Here is a 22,318-nt window from a genome sequence, read left to right as displayed (position 1 = left end):
AGCCAAAGACCACAGCCCCGATGCTGGAAGTCAAGAGGAATGCCCCCTTACGGAAGCAAGGCCAACGCAGGTGCTCTTCGTCTAGCTCGAAGGCCAGCTGGACGAATGTCGGACATGGAACACTTGCCTAGAAATCCACCGGTGCGCAACCCTAACCCGTTATAAAAAAGGCCATTCTCGTTGGGCCATGTACGTGCTGCCGTAGTGCGGATAACGAAGACAACGGCAGTTGCAATGCTGTCAAACCGCTCGACCCTGCATCATGGGGGAATGCCTCTCCCTACCGGCGCAGCCGTTCATCACTGGGCATTGTTCAGACCTTTTGCTTTTTGGATGCGGGCTCGCCATTGGCTTCCGCGCCTTCCTCGTAAGCAGCGTCATGAACGCCCGCCACGGCGCGGCCTGCAATTTGGCGCAACGTTCAGAAGTAAGGCCAAGTTTTGGTAATATGACGCTCGGATGACCGAGGAAGGAATGACTGAACAAGCCGTCAGCATTTTCATTGAACGACGTACAAATCCAAGCGAGAGGGAAAAGCGGACATAATTCATACTGTTATGGCACCACAGTCGACACCGATGCAGGCACATACACAGCTGGAGGGCCACCTCATCCTTGCCTGTTGTCCCTGCATCACTTTTCTAGCACCCTAAGGCAGCCCCCAGTACTCTTCCACATTCCATATTGTATTGTCCATCCATTCAATGGCCGCACCGCCCTAACCCCCCAAGACCTACCCGACGGGTCCTCCTTCCCGGCCCACGCTGCATCCCACAGGGCGGCTGTCGCGGTGGAGCAAGCCACTGAGGGACCACCCGGCACCGTCTCCATAGCAGCACGCTGCGGGAAGTGGCTCTCAAAGATAGAGCGGTACCAGTAGGCCTCCTTGGTGCGCGGGGTGTTGTCCGGGAATCTGGAGAGAAGGGGAAATGGAGGACAGAAAAAAGGCGAGTGCAATGTCCGTGTACAGAAAGATACGAAGATGACGCGGCACGCAGGCATACGGGCACAGGAGGACCAAGGAGACATCCAGGAAAACTCACTCGACTCAAGGGAAAACACAGGAAAATTGCTCCCTAAAGCAGGAGGCGGACGGGAGAGAGATAACGTACAACGACTAACAAGACCGAAGATACTAGTGGAAAAGAGGGCAAAGCAAGGCGACCCGAAGTCCCTTAAAAGTCGACAAACAGGACACGCCTTCAAAGCTGTTCGGCGGGGAAGATGACTGGGACAATGGCGATGCGGAGAGAAGCCTTATAAGCGTGAAAATAATCCTCAGCGAGACAAGGTTTTGACGTGAAAGGCGTGGGCCTTTGTGTGCAAGGACAGGGCATAAGCTACCGTCAAAAGGGTTACCAGGTACGGCGATATCCCGCACCTGTGCACGGCGTTCTTGAGCATCTCATCGCTGACTTGGCTCTCAGCATGCGCCTGCAAGCCGGAAGGAGGTGAAGGATTGGTGATAGGTGTTGCCGTGTGCCTTGCGGAGTTTATTCCAACGATGATGAGATACAGGAAGACGACTATTGGTAAGAGAACCACCGAGCGCCAGGCAGGCCCCGACGCACCTTGAGCCCATCAATCCAGTTGTAGCCCACGCCGTCGCTGAACTGCTCCTTCTGGCGCCACAGTACCTCCTTAGGCAGGTATGGATCCTGTGCGGCAGAGGTACAGAGTCCAGCTGATACATAACAGGGTATGCCATATACCCTAGGGCTATGTGCTATACAAGCTCTAGGTGCACACAACATCGCACCGCGCAACTCTTGGTGGAAGGCAATCCCCTTTAAAGCATACGGATGCGGCCGCGCAAACACAGAGGCAGACATGCCAGGGCACATCCCGTCGCCGATGCACCTCCTTCATGCTTGCCTTTGCTGCTCATGTGCCATCAATGCCCGATTCGACACCAAGTTTTTTTTCCCTTCCAAACCCATCCCCCACCTCGGGCGTATCGAAGGCTTTCCGGAGAATGTATTTCTCGATCCGGCCTGGTGGCAAGAGGAAGAGACGGGAATAAGCGCTGGCAGGTTAGTCGTCATCAATACCACTGGGTTAACAGATAACCAGCCACAGTGTTCTTGCCAGATGCTACCGGTAGATTCAGGCCGACATCGCGTGCACGGCTGTGACACTCTGTGGGTCAATAGACCGTGGAGTAGGCTGGCTTCATATCTGCGTCCAAAATATTTGCTCCCAGCCACCATTCAGCCCCCAGCTCACCCTTGCTCTTGTCAATCATCTTCTCCGCCGGGTCAATGGACATGGCCACATCCAGGAATGCCCGGTCCAGGAAGGGCACACGCGCCTCTACACCCCAGGCCATGGTGGCCTTGTTGGCTCGCAGGCAGTCGTACTTGAACAGGTCCTTCAGCTTGCGAACCGTTTCGCTGTGGAACTCATCCTGAGGAGTCACCACCACAATGATGAATGGCAAATGTGACTACATGAAATTGTAAGACTGGACGAAAGGCCGATACAGCGCTAGTAAACGAGGGGGAAGGACCACCGGATAGACAAAAGGAGCTGTAGGAAGATACAAAAGGGTCGAGCTGTCGACGCCAGAAAGCCAGAGGGGAGAGGCTAAAAGGCGCTAAGAAATATGGGGCAGGGCAACCTAGAAAGCACATCTCCATCACAACACGGAGCGGATTGGCTTCCAGACACCGATCACGGTGGACCCATCTCGCGCACCGGAGGAACAACACCCGTTCCTGCTTACCTTCAAACATTGGTCCTCTGCGACTACTGGCACCCTAGGCCGTCAACCTAATCGCAGTCCCAATCAAGCGCTCGATGGATGACAAGGGTTGCAATACATCTCTTTCCAAAACTTCTAGGACCAATCTAGGACCGCAGAACCGACCCCACCAACCCTGGAACCGACCAATCGACAGGCCAGCTGGGAAACGGCTTCCCCGCACCTTGCTGGGAGCCTTATGGAAGTAGAGGTAACCCCCGAACACCTCATCCGAGCCTTCTCCGGACAGCACCATCTTGACACCCAGGGCCTTGATCTTGCGGCTCATCAGGAACATGGGAGTGGAGGCGCGGATCTACACATACGTAACGCGCGTACATGCACAGGTAGCCAGGTGGCCGAAGGGGGGAAGGCAGCGTTGTAGCTCACAAAGGGTTTATACCCAGGACGAAATTAAAAAATTCGTGCCGAGGCCGTAGGCATGCCAGAGCGCATTTCCAATTAAAAGTAGGTGCAGATTTGGGGCAGCCAGTGAACAGCAGGTGACTTACAAGCCGCACGCGTCACAGCTAGCCCGCACACAGAAACCACGCACAAATGGCCTTTCCACCCACCGTGGTCACGTCAAACGTCTCGATGTGGTAAATGACCTCCGAGATGGCGTCAATGCCCTCCTGCACTGTAAAGTGGAACTCGTGGTGGTCGGTGCCCAGAAACTCAGCCACAGCGGCACCTGCCTGTGCATTGAGACGCAGACGCAATGGAGAGTGTGGCCAGGGAGTAATAACTTGTCGACTATACCCTTAAGACTTGAGAGGGAAGGAAGAAACGAAGTGATGGTGTAGAGGGGGAAGGTGGACTGCGACTGGAAGAGGCGACTGGACAGCTGTCCAAAATACTCTGCGCAACCGACCAAGAGCGAAACAAGACCACAAACTTGGACCCTGGTTTATCTCGGGACCAAACATGACACTCAAGCCCATGGAAACATCACAACAGGAGCACCTGCATAATATGCAATGCGCGCACACCTCCCTCCTAACCCTGCGTGCTGTTACCCGACTGCTGTGAAAGTCGGGGGCTGTCCTCCAGCCACGGCCCAACCCGTTGCCCTCCCACCTTGAGGTCGGGGCTGCCCTCCAGACCAACGCAGAAGCTGTGCAGCTTGCCCCACACACTGCCCTCCCGCTTGATTTTGCGGGCCGCGATAGAGGCCACAAGGCTGCTGTCCAGACCGCCACTCAGCAGCACACCTACAGGCAAGGAAGGAAGAAAGCGGTAAGCAACGTTGTAATCTTTAAACACGGAATCATTTTTTTCCAGAGTGAAAGGGTGTGCATGTGTGTGTGTGTGTGCATGTGTGTGCGCGCGAGTGTTATCGTGTGATGAGTCCGTGTGGGACGCGGAAGACAGAATTAACAGGTAAACGAATTTGGCACGCCTGCAGTACCCAATCCACAAACCCCGCCCATCCATTTTGCCATGTCGACAGCCGAATTTGGTTCCATTCAATCCAAGCCTCTCCTAGGCCCCATTCCCCCCACACCAGACCCATCACAGCTCTACCGTGAACACAACACCTCCCAGACGACTCCATCAAACTCCTGTGTCCAAACTACATCACAGTTACACCCTGCTCTGCTCGTCCACGCATGCCCAATGGCACGTGTGTAAGTTCGCTGATCGCCGTGCGTTAACATTCCGTACTCAGGACATCCGTACTCAGAGGACAAAGGGACGTTACGCAAGCGGAAGTGAGCCTCTCAGAACCGCCACTACTTACCGAAGGGCACGTCGCTCATCATGCGCTTCTCCACGGCCGCCTCAAACGCCTGCAGAGCGGTCGTGGGAGCATGAAGCTGGGAATCCAGCACTGGGGATATCCAATCAACCTTCACATTGAAACTGCAAGTACGCCTGCCGCTTGCTTATGCCACAAAAATCTGCAGCGAGTAAGTAACCTCTTCCATGCATCATGCTAAATTTTTTTATACCATCGCCATCATGGTCGTGATTGTGTTGCCTGGTCTTGGAAACCGCAGGCTCCGCGGCTTTTCTCCTCCGGGCGTACCGCGACTTCCGATCCACCGCGTGCACACACAGCCTTTACTTTCCTGAACGCAAAAGACAGACTCTAAGCCACCCCCCATGTAATTCTACCACTACATATGACATGAAACTTTTGCAACCCGGTCCTCGCTGTTCACGCGTAAACCCGTTCACAGGAATTCTCGTTAGGGGCCCCAGGCTCACCGTGCGCAACGTGACGGGGTCGTAGGGCACCGAGGGGAAAACCTGCGGCTCTGCCTCAAAGTCCAGGTAAAACTGGGGGTTGAAGTACCGCACAAACTCGCCTGTCTTGGACGAGTAATAATGGCCGGGAGGGAATTGCTGGAAGCGCGCACAGTCGTCCTGCGGCGGGAGAGCGGCCAACCGGCAGCGTTGGCGCGAGCGGGATGATGAAAATGACATTGGGTGACTTAGCGCACTACCCAACACCAGACTCAGGACCTTAACGAAGCGCTCACGGGCGTACGGCAACACCGTGCAAACAGCTGTTGCTCATGCTTCCACTGCTTGGTTACTACTACTTACGGGGAAAGGACCCGCGTGCAAAAGCGCTTTGTAGCTAGAGATTGAATATGCATGCACGAGTTCGGTAATGTAATCCAGAAACCACGGGGATACAAACGGTAAACGCGAGTGCTTACTTACCTCCATTCACATCAGTATCACCACCCTCGTGTGGCCCCCCTTCTCGCGCATAGACATACACACACCCCATAGCCTTAGCTGCGTAAATAACTGACCGCCCACGAGCGCGTCGGGCTCCTCTACTTTCTTCTAATTGTCTTAATATTCTGCAAATAATAACAACCCTCTGAACGAACATCACTTCCATACATCTCCGCATCCACGGCGCTCCACCTCCCCCACCTTGAGACATTTCATCTCGGAGGACAGCCACACGCTGCCATCCCGGCCCCAGCCAATGTACATGCAGGTGACGCCCAACGGATCGCGCGCCGCGAAGAAGGTGTTGTTGCGAGTGTCCAGCAGTACAAAGGCAAAGAAGCCGTCCAGCTTGTTGGCAACTGCCTCGCCGTACAGTTCGTACAGGTGGCTGATCACCTACAAGAAACGACCGGCCGGCAGCACACGCACAGGGCAAGGGCGACCACCACAACGGTTGTTCCAAAGAGGGTGGATCTGGCAATAGAGATATACGGCATCATGAATTAGGCAGGGTTGAGCCTTGGGCCGACCGAATGGCGGTTAGCTGCTACTGCGACAACTATTGCTTCTCGGGCCCCATCATGAGGCGTCGTCGCCAAACCACAGTCCAGACGATCCCCGACGGGTCCAGCTGATTGGATGCGGGGCAGGATTTCATAATAACAGCATGTATGAAACACCCAGGGAGCCCGGCGGCATCCATCTCCCTAGGCCAAGGACCGCAGCCTCTGGCGCCTCACACAGAACACACATACGTATATAACGCCGAACTCGATAAGCACACACGCACTCAGCAGCCACTAAAGGGCGACTGGGTTCGCACAGGTGGCTGACCAATAGCGTCACTGTTGGGCTGCTGGCTGCTTACTGCCCGGCACGTCGATGCGTAGCATGGACTCCGTCTCCATGGCTTTCAGTCTCGACTACGCAGCCCTGGCATTCCGTTACTGGAGCCGCAATCCACATGCTTTTGTTCGCCTCTGGACGTATCACTGCTGTTGTCCAAGTCTGTGGTAAGCGGCAGGTGGCTACCAGCAGCTGCTGGACAGCATAGCCATTTTGCTTCATCCCACTGAACAGCCTTTGTTATGGTCCAGAGGTGCATGTCGGCACCTTGGTCGGCACAGCCGAGGTTCATGGAAAAGCCGACGGTGCGGTGAGCGCGTCCACCCTAATGGAGTAAGCCGCACCCATCCCTGCTACTGCTGCAGTCGCCGCCGCCAACACCATAACGCCAAGACCATAACTCCTACTCGTCGAGCCAAACCTGGTGCTAGTGCTGCTGCCATTGCTGATTCGAGCTGCTAGGGTCATCCGTCAAGAGCATGCAGCGCCCTAGCTCAACATCCATGAGGAGCTCTTCGGCGCTGGCACATCGTCGCCTGTCTCCTTTTGTCGCGCCACAATACGAGTGCAGCAGTCGGCACATCGGGAAACAGCACCAATTCACTGTGGCAGCAAAAGCCTCCCGCACCTGCGCTGGAGCTGTAGCAACTACAGCTGCACCTCCACTGCAGCCGTGAACCTGCATCCCATGCGGGGCACAGCAGCTGCGGCGTCGTCTTCTGCATTTCCTCTCCCCGGCGCCATTCATACAGGCCGTGGCTATAACGGTGGCGCCGTCGCGATGGCTGAGATGGCTGAGGTGCTGCTGCCGCTGCTTCGGCCGCCATGGGCCACGGCCACATGCGCTCGACAGCGACGGTCCTTGCACATTCCATTGCGCATTTGCAAGCTCACTTCCGGGGTCAAAGCGTGTGTTCAGAGCAATGGTGACACGCAGCTGTCGCGCGGCCTTGCGCCATGGGAAGGCCATCACCGGCCTGCACTACGGCACGCAGCGCATGTGGGCCATGCATGGGCCACGGCCCATGGCGGCCGAAGCAGCGGCAGCAGCACCTCAGCCATCTCAGCCATCGCGACGGCGCCACCGTTATAGCCACGGCCTGTATGAATGGCGCCGGGGAGAGGAAATGCAGAAGACGACGCCGCAGCTGCTGTGCCCCGCATGGGATGCAGGTTCAAGGCTGCAGTGGAGGTGCAGCTGTAGTTGCTACAGCTCCAGCGCAGGTGAGGGAGGCTTTTGCTGCCACAGTGAATTGGTGCTGTTTCCCGATGTGCCGACTGCTGCACTCGTATTGTCGCCGCTGGCCCTGCTGCAGCGCTACTGCCACTGCTGGAAATTGTCTATGCACGCCATAATTGCCATTTCCTCGGTGGCCAACAGCTTCGCTTGCAACAGCGCCAGGCTGGGTAGCGGCCAAATCCACACATGGACCCGGGTGCACAGCCAATGCAAATACGTGTCCTGGGCCTTTGAAACCTGTAAAACCCAGCCCCTGGGTCTCAACCCCACCAACCCAATGCCTCATGAGCTCTGCAATGCGATCTGTTCGCGACGTGCATACCGCAATATGGATAAGGGGATGGGCTTTTTCACATCCTGTAAGGTGAGTGACCATGGCGCCCCGGTACGGACGTACCTCACAGTCGCTGTTGGTGCGGAACTTCTTGCCAGGGCACTTGTCAGAGATCTCCTTGCGCAGTTCCTTATAATTGTAGATCTCGCCGTTCACCGTCACGACGATAGACTTGTCCTCGTTGTACAGCGGCTGATCGCCCGAGCTGGGATCCATAATCGCAAGCCGCTCATGCGCCAGGAAGTTGTTGCCAAACTGGTGCATCCCCGACCTGAACCAAAATTCATATATCGCGGTGCAGGCGCTTAAGCGTTACAAGGGGACTGCCGCAGGCGCGGCGTTAGGGGAGGCGGCGGTGCGCATGGGAGTAACTTACGACCGCAAGGATTCGAGTCGTCCCCTGGCCAGACCGCCAGCCCATGCATAAGGAGGAGGAGGAAGGTACGTAAGCCCGGTCGTTGGCCCAAAATTCCAAGGCCGAGATAAGACTGATGCCAGGACTGCTACCCGGGTACACGCCACATCGGAGCCGACGAACATTCGTATGGCTCGGAGAAATAGATTATTTAATTGCCGATTGGCAAGCCGATCAGATAGTCGTCATCCCTCTAAAACGGTGTTGCGGCGCAACTCAGGTTACCAGAGCCCTTACCAGTCGGGGCCACGATGCTTCTGGCGACGACTAAGCGCCAGCACCTTCGCCCTCATCGCCGGGCTATCATCCGTGGAGTTGAGCACAGCTAGGATTCCGCACATTTTGGCCCAATGTTAACAAGGGCCCCAAATGAACGTCAAAACGACCCAGCTAAGATGTGTTATTATAGCTGCGTGCAGCAGCTGGTGCACATAAAGCTAAGAGGAAGGTGTGCACATGATTTTTGCCAAAATATAATGGTGGGAGGCCCATATAACCGTCGCCATTAGCCGTTTGTTCCCAAACGACCTTGGGCATACAACAGTAAGCATACTTTGAAAATTTTGTTGAACTTCATGAATTGAAGCCTTGAAAGTCTTCGTACGTGAGTGTATAGAGATCGGTAACAAAGATGCCAACCGCGCAATCCGTAATGCTTGCGATACACTGTAAGAAGGCGGAAACAGTCGATTTGAAGAGTCCATTGTTTGCTTACATCCGAACTACGTATTCTGACCGGGAGGCAGACGATGCTGCCGACGACCTAGAGCGGGTTCAGAGCTTGCGCGCTGAGGTCGCTTTGGCTCAAAACGGTTCACAGCCTGGCGTACGTGAGACTCTTACCAAGTGAGAAACCAGGACTCCTTTTGTCGTTAAGGCTATCAACGGCTCCACCTGGGGGCTGAAGGCAGCTGCTTCGTGTTCGCGGGGGTTGGGTGCAGCCGTGCTCCGGGCCGTTTGCCTGGGCCTGGTGCCCGCCCATCCCTCGTTTGCTACGCAAAAGCTTGTATTCCCTGCACATTGGCTCTAGCCCCTCTGGCGTACCTTGGATACGGGTGTCACCGTCACCGTCGCACTTCTTCGCACGCCCTCACCCGGCGTATCCTTGCGCCGACAGCCGATCGTATAGAGTGTGGGTACACACCCTCGAATCCCTTCGATAACATGTAATCAGGACGATACACAGTTGTCATCCACTTGTTTACTGGCATAGAAGTCCTCGCCGGTGAGGTTTGGCACGGGAAACGAGCTGTGCCAAACCTTCACGGTGCCACGCTTTGGCGGAGCTATATTGGACAGTGGACGGAGTTGAGCAGCCGGGAGGGAAACCAACCGGACCCATACGAAAAGAAAGGCCTGATGTGCAACTTATGCACAATGTTTTGTGCAGCGGATACGATATGGAGTGTCAGGTGTAGCGCCCGCGGAAAGACGCACAGCACGGTTGCACCCACGCCTGCTATCCCTCGCGAATGCAACTTCTGGCTTGGCAAAAGTCAATGCCAAGATCAAGCGATGTCAACTTTTTTCCCACCCTCCCCGCCGCCTTCCTTTCTAAGGTACTACCGCTACCTAAGCGCCATTGAGACGCGGTTTCCCATCAGCAAGGAAAAGGGTCACGCTCAGGTGGGGCGGAGGCGAACGGGGCAGGGGAAATGGACCAGAAGAGTGAGAGGCGGATGTGGGTTCTTCCATTGGAACAGCCGATGCACGCAAGCGGCTACGAACTCTTGGAGGGAGAATAAAGATAGGATAACACTGTGATGTCGCAGCCGTGATCGTAAAATGAATAATAGAAAGAACGGAGGGAGGGGACGGGATCCGGCCTGCTGACTGGCAGTCCTACTGGGGAAGGGGACACGACCACGGGAAAACAGACTGGGCTGGTGGGGCACCGCTTAGGGGAAAGGCTGCAACCCACCCCTCCCAACGCAGGCAGACCGCCGTGTGGCAGGGGCAGATGACGTGTGGATTACCCCCCGCCCCGGTCCCCACCCTCCCTCGCCCTTCCCCCCTCCTTCCCGCGGTTCACGGCCCACGATGAGCTCCTCCTCCTCCTCCTCCTCCTCCAGGTGTCCTTCGCCTGGAACGACGCGTTCCGGCCCTCCCGAAGGGTGGTCCAGTCCAACATCCACTACGAGAAGGCGTGTGTGCTCTTCAATTTGGCGAGTCTGGCCTCTCAGCAGGCGCTGCAGAGCGACAGAACCAGCGCCGAGGGGCTCACTGCAGCATGCAAGCTCTACCAGGCGAGTCGGGACGAGGACGTAGAAAGGGGTGCAGGAGAAGAGGGAGGGGCAAAGCACTGGACGCGCGTGGAAGGTGGGATGGGACGGTGGGGCGTTGGATTTGTAGGAATGTGTGTTTCGGGGATGCGGGTTTTGTGGAGGGAGGAGGATGGGAGGTAGGAAAGGAAGCAAGTTTGTACGACAGCGCGGCGGGTTTGGTCGGTTGCCCCAGGTTACCCTTTCCGCAAGCCTGTCTGTGCTGGAGTGGCCATGCTTTCCAACTCCTTGGGCTGTTGTATAGCTGTTGTGTTGGCTGTTGTGCGTTCATCCTGTTCACCCCACAACCCACACTTGCACTCTGAAGGAGGCTTGCGGCACCTTCCAGCTGATGCGCGAGGGCGAATCCGGCAAGACCGACACCCCTCGGTCCGTGGACATCACCACGGAGTGCTCGGTGCTGCTGGAGAAGCTCATGTTGACACAGGCGCAGGTATGTATGTATGTACGTATGTATATACCTTTTTGGAACTGAGCACCACTTGAAAGAAGTAAATGGACATGGAAGTAGGGAGAACCACGTTACGTGGCAGCCCTAGGCAGCCAACCTGGTGTGCGTGTGTGTGTGTGTATAGGGCCCAAGGAGGGAGTAGGCGTAGGGCACAAGCATGACTCTGTATTGGCTGCGCCGCAGCACTCGCACACCGGGGTGATAGCTGGCAGGAGTGGACTCGGTGCGTACGGGAGAGGGGGCACATCACCAGGGTCAACCTGTCAGTGAACGAGCATCACATCGCGCACACCTTGAGCACGCCTTCCAACCCCCACGACCGGCACCCAGCGCTCTACCCTGGGCTCTCCCCTCCTCCTTTATGCCCCTTACAACAGCCTCCCCCTGTCCACACTCCGATAGCCTACACACACACACACACACCGCGAACCCCCACCCCTAGGAGTGTGTATACCACAAGGCGGTGATCGACAAGAAGAGCCCCATCGTGCTCGCCAGGCTGGCTAAGCAGGTAAGGGGGGAGGAAGTGTTCGAGGAAAGCGAGGGTGATGAGTTCGAGGAACGCGAGCCTTGGCTGGGTCGTGGGTGCGTCTTCTGATGTAGCCCAACATGCATTGTAAGGTTCAGTTGTGTACTGTATAAGTGTGCATAGAATCGCATCAGGTATCCGCATGGAGCTGGGGGGTTGGGTGGGTTGCTTGAGATGCGATGTGTGTGTGTGTGTGATCACGTGTGTGTGTGTGTGTGTGTGATCACACGTGTGTGTGTGTGATCACGTGTGTGTGTGTGTGTGTTACATGGTTGGGGGTGCGTGACCCCATACCTGTAAGACTACCCATACGAGCCGAAGGCCCAAGGGCAATACTACAACGCCTAAAAGCCACGGAGGAAAGGAAAACACCGCACATCAGCCCAGGCTAGCGTCCAAAGGGGGTAATTGAGTTTCGGTGAGCCCACATACGTTCCAACATCCTCGCCAGACGTGCGGGTTCCCATTGCATGGCCTCCAACATGCTCTGTTGATGATCGAATCCCTCTTCAGCACGAATATCATTATAGGCTGGGCATTCCAATAACACGTGTTTTTCATCCTCAATTCGGCTATTAGTACCACAACAGCGGCAAAACCGCTGCCCCCTGGGGACATGGTACTTGCCCCTTCGTGCTCTGTTTGCCTCCAAAGCCCAGCAACATAAACGAAACTGCATTAGCTTACGATCACGTGTACATGTATCGCTTCTCATATTTATGTGCTTGTACACGGAGTACGTGTTTATACACAGGGTACGTTCTCGACTTTTTTTGCTCTGTTCCCAGACCGGAAGCATGTACGCGGAGGTTGAGCGCCTCTTCGACGGCCCCGCTCTCGTCAATTACTTCGATAAGAGCTGGGCGCAACACGTGCAGCTGAAGGCCAGCATATACCAGGTAAGCTCAAAGTGGAGCGAGAAGACCGAAGATGTTGCCTCTCTCTCATACCGCTTTATTTTGTTCCACTTTGCGGTCGTTTCGCTCTCTTTCCCCTCTCCTATTACTGGCCAACTTCCTGTCATCCACCGCCTACCCGCGCGCCATCGCCACCCATTCTCACGAGCCCAGCCCACCACCCTTGGTCCTATTCACTTCCCATTCCTTCCCCTTTTCTCCCTCCGCTCCCGCGGTGCTCAGGTCGAGGAGCTGATCCAGTCCAGCCGGCAGTACCATGCGGATGACAAGATCAACTGGGAGATTGCGGCACTCAAGGAGGCCTTCGCCAGGCTGCAGGTGCACGGATGGGGGGGGCGGGAGGGAAGGGAAGGGGAGGGAGCGTGGGAGGCTGTTCCCTTGACGTGTTTTGTGGAAGGATTAAGGAGGTGCCACCTGCCGCTGGGGCCGTTCGTCGGGGGCAGGTGCTGCTAGCCCTGGGGAACCAGAGGACCAGAGATTCGACTGGGTGCCGCATGGAGGACCACCATCCCGCACAGCGCAACCCCCATGGCTGTCTTGTCTGGCTGAATGTAAAAGGTTTTGTAGTAGGGGAAAGGTGTTGCACGTCCTGGGTTGGTGCGTTGGCCTATTCGTCGGTCGGTGGAGGGTGTGTGTGGGTGGGTGAAGGCGCTGTCCTGATCTCGTCACGAACCACCCGTCATCGCCGTTTTCCCATTCCCTCCTTTCCCACGCGACCCCCAGAACACGCGGCGTATCGCCAAGGGCATCAACAGCGACATGATTGAGAGCGTCAACCGGACGCAGGTGGGCGGCTGTGGTCCTGCCTCCTGAAACCGCAGTCTTCCCTCCTCACCACCGTTTCCCAAACCCCTCCCTCTCTCCCCCCCCACACCTGCCTCCACGTTGGCTAGACACACACGCGCGAACACACGCACACACACGCGCACGCACTTCACCGCTGAAGCACTTCATTCGGTAAAGCTGCTCACGGCATAGTTTCTTATTATTAAAACACAGCCATGCCCATGTACTCGCATACACAAATGCACACATGCATACACGCTCGCTCTGGCTGGCACACCCAACCCCTTCTCGCCCCTGCTCGGCAACAGCCTTCGCCTCCCGCCTCTCGCACCTGCCCCCACACCCCCTCAGGAACTGGTCCAGTCCTTGCTGGCGAAGGCGGAGAAGGAGAACAACTCCATCTACCTCATGAAGGTGTGGAGGGGGTGGGAGGGCGGGTTTGAGGGTTTGGGTCGTGCTCGCGTATGTACCGCGCCTTGTTGAACTCTGAACCTAAAGTAGGTAAGAGGCGCGAACCGTGCATGCGTGTATGCTGCGCATGTGCGTACCTTGCATGCGCTTAAAAGAGCCTCGATTCTAGGCGCCTCAATTCCAAGTTGATTACCCAACTCGGCGGAGCGGGGAACTGGAAACATTTTGGGAAAAAGGGGACCTTACTAGCTGTCATTTACAACTAATCGTTACAACTAATCGTTACAACTAACCATCACAACGAATCAGCACAATCACACCCAACCGTTTGGAGTGCCCGTGGTCCCTTTAAGCCCTGGATACCTCTCTTGCCACCCCACCCCTCCCTCCACGCCTCCCTCCACTGCTGTTCCTTTTACGCCCACTTTAATGGTGCGCTGTATGTAATGGTTCAGTACCCCTCCACGCTGGTGTTGGTGTCACAGGTTCCCGCCTTTTCTGAGCTGCCGGTGACCTCGGGAGCCCTGCTGGTGAAGTCGGCCGCCCCCTCCGCGGGCAGTTTGGATGCGGCAGGGGAGCAGCTGTTCGCGGGGCTGGTGCCGGAAAACAGGTGCGCGTGTGTGTTTTGGCGATCTTAGCCCCGCCCCGCGGCCAGGAGCTGGCGGGAATGTTATATGAGTCGTGGTAACCTCGTCGAAGCCAAGTAGTCCAGCAACGTGGTAGAATGGTCATCTTCGACTGTGTTTGTGTCTGTGTCTGTGTCTTTGTCTTTGTCTGTGTGTGTGTGTGTGTTTATGTGTGTCTGTGTGGACAAAGAGGAGATGGAGGAAGTGATGTCATTCCTTCATACCACATAACATTCATCACATGATTCCTCCCTACCAATCTACTTGCACTTTCCCCCCACGCCCTTTCGTTTTTTCTATTCCGATATGCCATCCCCATATGTTGTTGTTGTTGTTATTATTGTTGTTACAGAGTGGGAGGCTTCTGGGCCATTTGCACACATTTGGATTGCCATATCCAGGATTGAACCACCATGCAGCACCATCCACCATTACCGCACTGTATTACGCCATACGAACTGCAATTCCAAGGCGGTTGATCCTGCCTACTAAGGATCCCTCCTCATCCATTCACCCGAACATCCGCAGAGACAGAGGGTTCGGCAATCGCCACCAATCCAGCGTGCGAATTTCGGTCCATCAACTGTGACCTCAACTCCACATCTCAGCAGCTAGCTATAATCTCACGCTCTCGACAATGTCGGGGGTCTACTCAGGAATCGAACCCAGGACCTTAAACCGCAAATTGCAGCAGTGTCTCCTCCAGACCGGACCATCCCCATATGGCTGGTTCCATTCTTCGGTCGGTTCCCTCAACACCTCCCCCCTCCCTCCCCACCCCCTTATCTCCCCCCTACCCTCCATACCCTTCCCCAGCGCCCGCGCTCTGTCCAAGTACACCGACCAGGTGGATGAGCTGCTACGTCAGCAACTGGACAGGCTGGCGGCGGCAACCGACAACGCACGGATCAAATTCAGGGAGTGGGAGCTGCCGGAGACGTTGCAGGTGATGGGGGCCGGGTTTGGGGCGGGATGAGGCCGCTAAGAGCCGCACTGCTGAACCCGGTTCTGCTGGTCCTGCTCGCGTTCCCTTCCCTGCACTTGTACACGTAATCTCCGCCTCCTTGGACCTGCCTTCCCCCCCTGCGTCCTGGACCTGGTTCTCTTCAGGCTCTCGACGTGCGCACCTCGGCAGCCCTCCCGGATGGCCTGAAGTACGAGCTGGAGGAGGTGGAGAACATCGGGGGGCTCAACCACATCAAGGGGGTGAGTTCGCCCTAGGGAAGGGAAAGGAGGGGGAAAGGGACAGAGGGGGAGGTTTAAAGGCATGCCCACGGCTCATATTCCCCTGCCACATGCGTCTGTGTGTGTGGTCTGCGATGTGTATTGCCCGTAATGCCCATGCGGCCTCAGGAGGGGCGCCGCTGTTGGCTGCACCCTCGTGCTTGGTTTTAGATAAGTTCTGTTGTAAGCCCCCTTGCGCTTCTTCTACTACCATTTGACACATGAAAAAAGGCAAAATGACAAGAACACGCGCTGTGTCGTATTTCGTACCTGGGGTCTTGTACGGCAGATCCTGTCGGAGATCGGGGAGCTTCGCAAGGAGGTGGACGGGGACCTGCTGTCGGCGCAGGTGCGAGGATTGGGGGATGGGGTTGGGGGGACGTGTCAGGGTTGTGTTTGTGTGTGGCTGTTTGTATGTGGTATGGACTCTAGTCTTGTGGGGGCTTGGGGGAAGGGATGCGGAGGGTGCTGTACAAGGATGCTCCTGGGAGGGAAGTAGTGGTCATATGTGGAGGAGGGAAAGCTTTTTTTTGTGGGATGTGCGAAAACTCAATTGCCAGGCTAACCTTTGCTCCGGAACCTTTGCTCCGAAAGTGTAACCGACATGCATGTCTTTTGTAGCCTTGTACCCGCCGCACTGTGGTGTCCATGACGGCTCAGGTGGGTGGGTGATGTTGCGACCGAAATCAGGTCAGTATTGGAAGATAGATAGAAGGTAGATGAAGTCCTGTAAACAGATGACAGCAAATATATGAACTGTCGGCATCGCTAATATTAAGTCACGAGGACGGGTGAAAGGTTTAAGTCCTGAAAGATCCGTCGTCAAATAAAAAGCCCAAAGACCCTCCCTCCCTTTAGAGTCATCGACGCCACCACCAGCTCCTCCGCCAACCCCGCTCGCTGTTTTCCGCCTTGAAGCCCGTAACGGCCTTTTCCTAATGAGGTCATGAGGTCATAGGCCCCTCACTCCCCCAGAACTTCACCACCTTCGCCACCACCTCAACCGCCACCTCGACCACCTCGTCCTCGTGTAGGAGTCTTTGGATGCCGACGCCAGAGCGGATGGCGAGGCGCGGACCAGGTACGGCGACAATTGGCGGCCACAACCGGCAGCTACTGCCTCCAAGCCGTACTGGGACCGCATCTCGCAGTACAGGTACGTATGCTGCATGTCACGGAGTGCATACACCGTACGAACCCCCGGGTGTATGTGTGTGTGTGTGTGTGTGAGTTGCGCGCGGGTGTATGCTGTCTTCCTTTTTGACGGGCAGTTGACTAAAGATGCACCTTACTAAAAAGGTTGGTTGCCAGCGCAGGCCTTGACATTCGGCTCTTGACATTTGCAGTCCGTCGCGTGCGCCTCGTCATGATGCTGACGTGTGGCTTTCAACTGCTTTCACCTATGTCGCCGAAGCCAGTATTTCAATTTGATAACGTCACCAAGGCCCCACAAAATTCCGAATACCCGGCTTCCCTCCTCAGCTTTCCCCCCCCCCCGGAACTCACTCCCGCATGCCCGCTACCGTGATTCATCCTCGCCCAAACAATCCTACCTCCTCTACACCCCACCTTCGACCTCCCGAGCCCCGCGCTCCCCCCACTCTGCACCCCGCCCTCCAGCACTCGTACATGTCATTCTCTTTCCCGTGCTATTCCATCCCCTGCCTCACCCCCTTCAGGTCCGCCATGCAGAAGGCGGGTGACAGCGACCAGGGGGTGCTGAGGAGGCTGACGGAGCATGAGACCTCATTCGCCAGCCTCAATGTGGAGGCGGCGGCAGCACAGATGCCCCGGCTGCAGGTATGTGGGCGTTGGATGGGGAAGGAGGGAAGGAGGGAGGAAGGGAAGGCTCCGCAAAGGGAGGAGGGGTAGTTTAAATTTAAACGATCTGGCGAGGGAGACTTAGGGGCACACGGGCAATGTTTAGCTGAGAAGTCATTGCCGGTGCGGGGCGAAAGATCGTGAAGTTGTGCGGGAGGTCCTCCCCCACCGCCTTGCGCCTTGCTGGGCTTCCTCTTGTCCCCTCCGCTGCTCGCCGGCGGTCAGCTTCCACCTGGTTTAACCTGTCCGCTTGCTTCTGTACCTGCGGTTACTCCCTCTTATAGATACCTTTGCAGCCACCTCCCGTTTTGCCAATCTTTTTCCTAATTTTTACTGATCCTGATCCGGCTGTTGTTGATAATTGCGTCCGGTGGTGGTGGTGGTGGTGGTGGTGGTGGTGGTGGTTGTCCTCCTCCGCTGCCTCAGGCCCCCCTGGTGGTCACGGGTCCGGAGGATCCCGCAGTGGTGGTGGCCACCTTGCGAAGGAATATGGACGCACTGCAGGTGAGGACCCCGAGGGTGGGGGGGGGGGAGGCGGGAGGCGGGCTATACAAAGGGGGGGAAGTGGGGGCCATTGGGCTTAATGTTTATCGGATTAGTAGCCCGCAATCGTACCCGCATTCGTACATGATCCTCGTTATGCCCTCTCTTCTCCCCCTCTCCGCCCCCTGTGGGCCGCCCCTCCAAAAGGCTCTTGCCAACGAGCGGGGTGGCATGGAGGAGGCGTTCAAGGCCCTTAAGAACCGGGACAACGTGCTGGCCAAGGTCATGGCCACGCCACCTCAAAACCACGACGCGCTATTCAAGGAGGTGAGTGCTATATGAGTCATAATGGGTGTGGTCTGAGCCGCGAAAAGGAAGTGCTGAAAGAGCCTGTGCGTGTTTAGAGCTGGTGTGGAGCTGGTGTGGTCGTATCGTATTGGGGGAGGTCATCAGAGTGGATGGGAGGAAGGCGGGAAGGGCGCGTTAAGGATGCCAGGAGCTTGGAGAAAAAATCAAATTGAAAGCGGGGAGGGTTATCCGAGGGCCTTGGGGGTGAGTGAGGTAAGCAGCGGAGCACGGGAAAAGGGTTATTTGAGTGGGGCTGTGGCCTACCGAATTCGTTCCATGGTCAGTGCGCACGGGGGATAGCCTTCCCCCTAGCGCTAGGTTACATAGCCGTACTCCATCACGACTACCGCCAACGCCTCAGCAAGGAACATTTTAGTGGACCACCCATCCTACTACCCCTTGAACTCGCTGATATGTTTTTTTCTAAAAACGAAACACCGTGTCTCTGCATTTGCGGTACTATCTGTCGTGATGCATCGGTGCTGCAACGGCGTTTTGCACAGGAGCTGAAAAAGTACGATTCGCTGATTGCTGACGTGGACAAGAACCTGGCAGCGCAGGACAGCCTGCTGGCCGCCACTCAGGCCGCCAACGGCACTTTCCGAGCGCTGTTCGATGTGGACGGGTGGCGGGCGGCGTGTGAGACGGCGGCGACGGGCATCCGGGAGGTACGGCATTAGGGCTCAACAGCTGCAGCAGCAGCAGCACTACCACCACCACCACCATGCCCTGTTATGTCAGTGTTTTAATAATCAATCTGACGTACCGCGTTATGAGGACAGGCCGAAGTGGGTGCACGAATGACTTATAAAAGAAGATATTAGACACACAGCGAGATTTTAAAAGCCCGTATGTTCTGTGCATGTGCGCACCAATTATTGTAAGTTTTGCGGCAAGATGTGTATATCTTGACACTGCTACCAAACCACCTACCCTCCTACCTCTCCATGCACCACAACCAAACCGAGGCGGCACACTACGACTGCGTGTCATCGCGCCTTGCTGTGCATCCCGGGCCCCACCCCACACACACGCTCCCACCCCCACCCCACACGTCACCTCACCCTCCCACTCATACCTTCTTCTCCCTCTACGCCCCCGCCCACTCACCCACACCCACACAAAACCAGTCTGTCCGGCAGTACCGCGAGCTGCTAGACCACTGTTCTGAGGGGCTGCGGTTCTACCTAGGGATGAGTGACGTGGTGCGGAAGGCCAAGCAGGAGGCGGCGGACTTTGCTTACACGCGCCAGGTGGGTGACAAGGGGGTGACAACGAGGGGGGGCCCATCCACCAACGCCGCCACACCCGCATGCGGGAAAGGAAGAATGCAGCCCCAGTCGAATGTAGTGGCCTGGGGCCGTATAGAAACCTTGAACCCCCCTATATGCTGGCATGGGCTGCTGCGCCTGTAGCATGTGCCCTACTCGCTATGTCCGTGTGTCGTCGTAATGTACGGCCGGCAGGTCCAGCGGGACGAGCTCGTGCAGGAGAATGATCGGCGGGTGGCGCAGGAGGATGCGGACCGATTGGCTGCTAGGATGGCTGCGGCTGGTGGGTGGATCAGGCAGGAGGGGGGATGGGACTGTGATGGAATGAGGGGCCTGGGGGTTTGGGGGCAGCAACCACATGTGCAACAACATGGCAGGTGCAAGCAACCGGTGGGGAAGTGAATGGGGAAACGCGCAAACCAGCTGCAAATTTGTCCCCGCTCCGAATCGGTCTCCAAACCAAACAAAACTCAACCCGGATCCGAACTTCTGCAGGCATCCATCGGGGTGGGGCGCCGCCCCCTCCCCCGGCTGCCTACCCTTCCCCCCCGTCTGCGTCTGGGACACATCCGCCGCCTCCACCGCCCCCACCACAGCATGCCGCCGTGTACTCTCCCACGGCGCCGGCGCCAGGAGGGCTTCCCCCACCACCGCCGCCGTCGTCCTCACCGTCGTACTCGCCCTCGGTACAGCCGTCGACCTCAACGCCGCCGCAGCACCCACCGCCGCCGCCGCAGCATCAGCCGTACGGCGCTCCACCGCCGCAACCGCATTATCCCTATGCAGCGTCGCCGCCGCCGCCGCCGCCAGGGTCACAGGGTTACGGGGCACCGCCGCCGCCGCCGCCTTCGGCTCCTGGGAGCTACCCGTACGGATATCCTCCGTACGGCGGGTACCCGCACGGCGCGCCGCCACCACCGCCAGCTTTCGGGCAGCCACCGCCGCCGCCGCATTATGCTGCACCACCGCCACCCCCACAGCAGCCGTCGTACCCGTACCCGCCGGGTCAGCCATCGTACTATCAGGGCTGACGGGACACACCCAACGCTGCAGTTTCGTTGCGTTTAGATATCATCTTCACACAACCCGTTTGCTTCACCACGAATGGGACTAAAACGTAGCTGTTGGTCGCTGTTCATTGGTCTTCTTAGGTCTTTAGGTTCTTCTTAGGTCCTTAGGTCCGATACCAGAGCCTGAAGACTCCGAATTAGGAGGGGTATGCAGCGCGAAAGGTTCGGTTCTAGGGTTAAACGCGCACACATAACGAAGCAGAGAGGAGAAACCGACGCCATCGTTGGGGATAGATGTATGGCTTGTATACGTAGGCGGGTGCGTGGTAAGGGATGAGGGGCATGCATGGCCCCGTCCAGCTGGCTGCAGCAACGGCTTCGACGCCTCACGTACGAGCCTGTACAGGCGTGCGAGGAGTGCCTGGGTCTGGAAGACCAGGGTGCAGGGTGAGAGGTGCAGGCAGCTGAGAGCATCTTCGTGAGAGGATATCTTTGTGGACGCATCGGTTTGTTCAATCACAATTTGTTCATTCACACACCTTATATTTCAACACGAGAACACTCACCGTCTAGCTTGATATCGCACAACGCAATTACGTAGTGAGGGGGCATTTTCACGTCACGTCACAGCACCCAGCGTACACCTATCCCCCTGGCACCCCGCAGCGGGTCTTGTATCCGGCCAGGTGCCCGGGCGCTCTATCCCCGCTCGGAGCCGGGAAGCAGAGCGCCTCATTAACGGATGTGATAATGCCGGATGACTTGAACGAAATTCCTGCAACGAAGATATAGCTTCGCTGCCAAGGACCTTCATCACACATATCATGGACCACAACGCACTACGCGGCAGCATGATGCTCATGATACCGCACCTCACATCCGGACTCAGCCCCATATGCCTGCGCTGCCGTGCCGCCTCCAAAGCGCGGGCAGCAACAGCAGCAGGCGTAGCAGTACGGGGGTAGAGGGGAAGAAGAGGCGGCTCGGCGGGGTTGGGAAGGGTGCCCAGGTGACAAGGTGACGCGATCAAGAGCCCAGGCGCGGAAAGAACCAGCGGACATGACCTTGGCGGAGGGAGAAGCACACATACACGCACACATATCCTTATCCACAAACCTTACGAGAATATTGGGCAGGTGGGAGGGCGGCTCCGGTAAACAGCTAGCAATCTAGGTAGGTAGGTAGGTAGGTAGATTAATAAGGTGGGAAGGGTGCAACACGCACACACCGGAATGCGTTGTGTGGGAGTACGATTGCTTGCTGCGGCCCGTGGCCTTGACGTGTCTGTGTGTGGAGGGGGATAGGGGTGCGGCAAGTGGGGGTAGGCACTGCCGCAGGGGGTTCCCGAAAAAAAACTGTCAGGCTGACAGGGAAACTTTCGGAAAGGGCCCCGAAAGGTTATTCAGAGGGTTTCGGACACGACCGATATTTTTGGGTACCCTGGTGAAGAACCCTGGCGGGGTGGCCGTGTTGTCTGAAGGTTAGCTGTTCATCTAGCTCACAGGATGGCTGGCTGGTGGGCAGCATAGTGCTGGTTTCCAAGCACTAGTCGAGCTCTGCAGGGGTGTCATGATGGGATGATGTGCGTGTCCGTGTAGGTGTTTATTGCGCTGATCTTTGGCCAGCCAATGTTTGCGCTTTGCTGCTGCACTTCATTGCGAAGTTGTTTGTCCTTGGCCCACCGTGTATGCGTTAGCGGCGGCATTATCACACTTGCCGTGTTTTCTTGAATGTCTCCACGTTATGGTGCTAGGGATGTCAAGTCCTTGGGGATGCCCTTATAGTTGTGCGAGAAGCTTCTTCACGGCGCGGTTACGGTGTCGTTTACCTGCAGGCAATCTATTGACCCGTCCCCTTTCTCGCCTCGCCAGCACACCCGTCCAT

At 56.8% G+C, this 22,318-nt stretch overlaps 2 protein-coding genes across 2 annotated transcripts; one reads left to right on the top strand and one right to left on the bottom strand.

Moving 5' to 3' along the window:
• Positions 1-313: 313 nt before the first annotated feature.
• On the bottom strand, positions 314-8,616 carry VOLCADRAFT_65699 (uncharacterized protein; the record flags this gene model as incomplete). The annotated part of the gene is made up of 14 exons (XM_002955237.1): positions 314-402; positions 738-913; positions 1,382-1,434; positions 1,572-1,658; positions 1,948-1,994; positions 2,227-2,407; positions 2,928-3,059; positions 3,319-3,441; positions 3,824-3,957; positions 4,488-4,536; positions 4,958-5,116; positions 5,642-5,836; positions 7,924-8,131; positions 8,513-8,616. The coding sequence occupies 14 exons, from the start codon at positions 8,614-8,616 to the stop codon at positions 314-316; spliced, it is 1,737 nt and encodes a 578-aa protein (XP_002955283.1).
• Positions 8,617-8,906: 290 nt separating this feature from the next.
• VOLCADRAFT_96198 (programmed cell death protein 6 interacting protein X) lies at positions 8,907-21,385 on the top strand (the record flags this gene model as incomplete). Its single annotated transcript, XM_002955295.1, has 25 exons — positions 8,907-9,121; positions 9,835-9,901; positions 10,348-10,539; positions 10,865-10,990; positions 11,451-11,519; positions 12,326-12,436; positions 12,677-12,772; positions 13,178-13,240; positions 13,592-13,654; positions 14,137-14,261; positions 15,094-15,223; positions 15,388-15,483; positions 15,791-15,850; positions 16,123-16,161; positions 16,536-16,657; positions 17,181-17,301; positions 17,749-17,826; positions 18,013-18,132; positions 18,657-18,821; positions 19,284-19,406; positions 19,569-19,707; positions 20,021-20,429; positions 20,795-20,881; positions 21,101-21,120; positions 21,324-21,385. 25 exons carry the CDS (start codon positions 8,907-8,909, stop codon positions 21,383-21,385), a joined length of 2,898 nt encoding a protein of 965 aa, XP_002955341.1.
• Positions 21,386-22,318: the final 933 nt, after the last annotated feature.

The sequence above is a fragment of the Volvox carteri genome (genome assembly GCF_000143455.1).
Source record: "Volvox carteri f. nagariensis unplaced genomic scaffold VOLCAscaffold_50, whole genome shotgun sequence".
Classification (NCBI taxonomy): domain Eukaryota; kingdom Viridiplantae; phylum Chlorophyta; class Chlorophyceae; order Chlamydomonadales; family Volvocaceae; genus Volvox; species Volvox carteri.
This window is presented reverse-complemented; position numbering and strand designations above follow the sequence as displayed.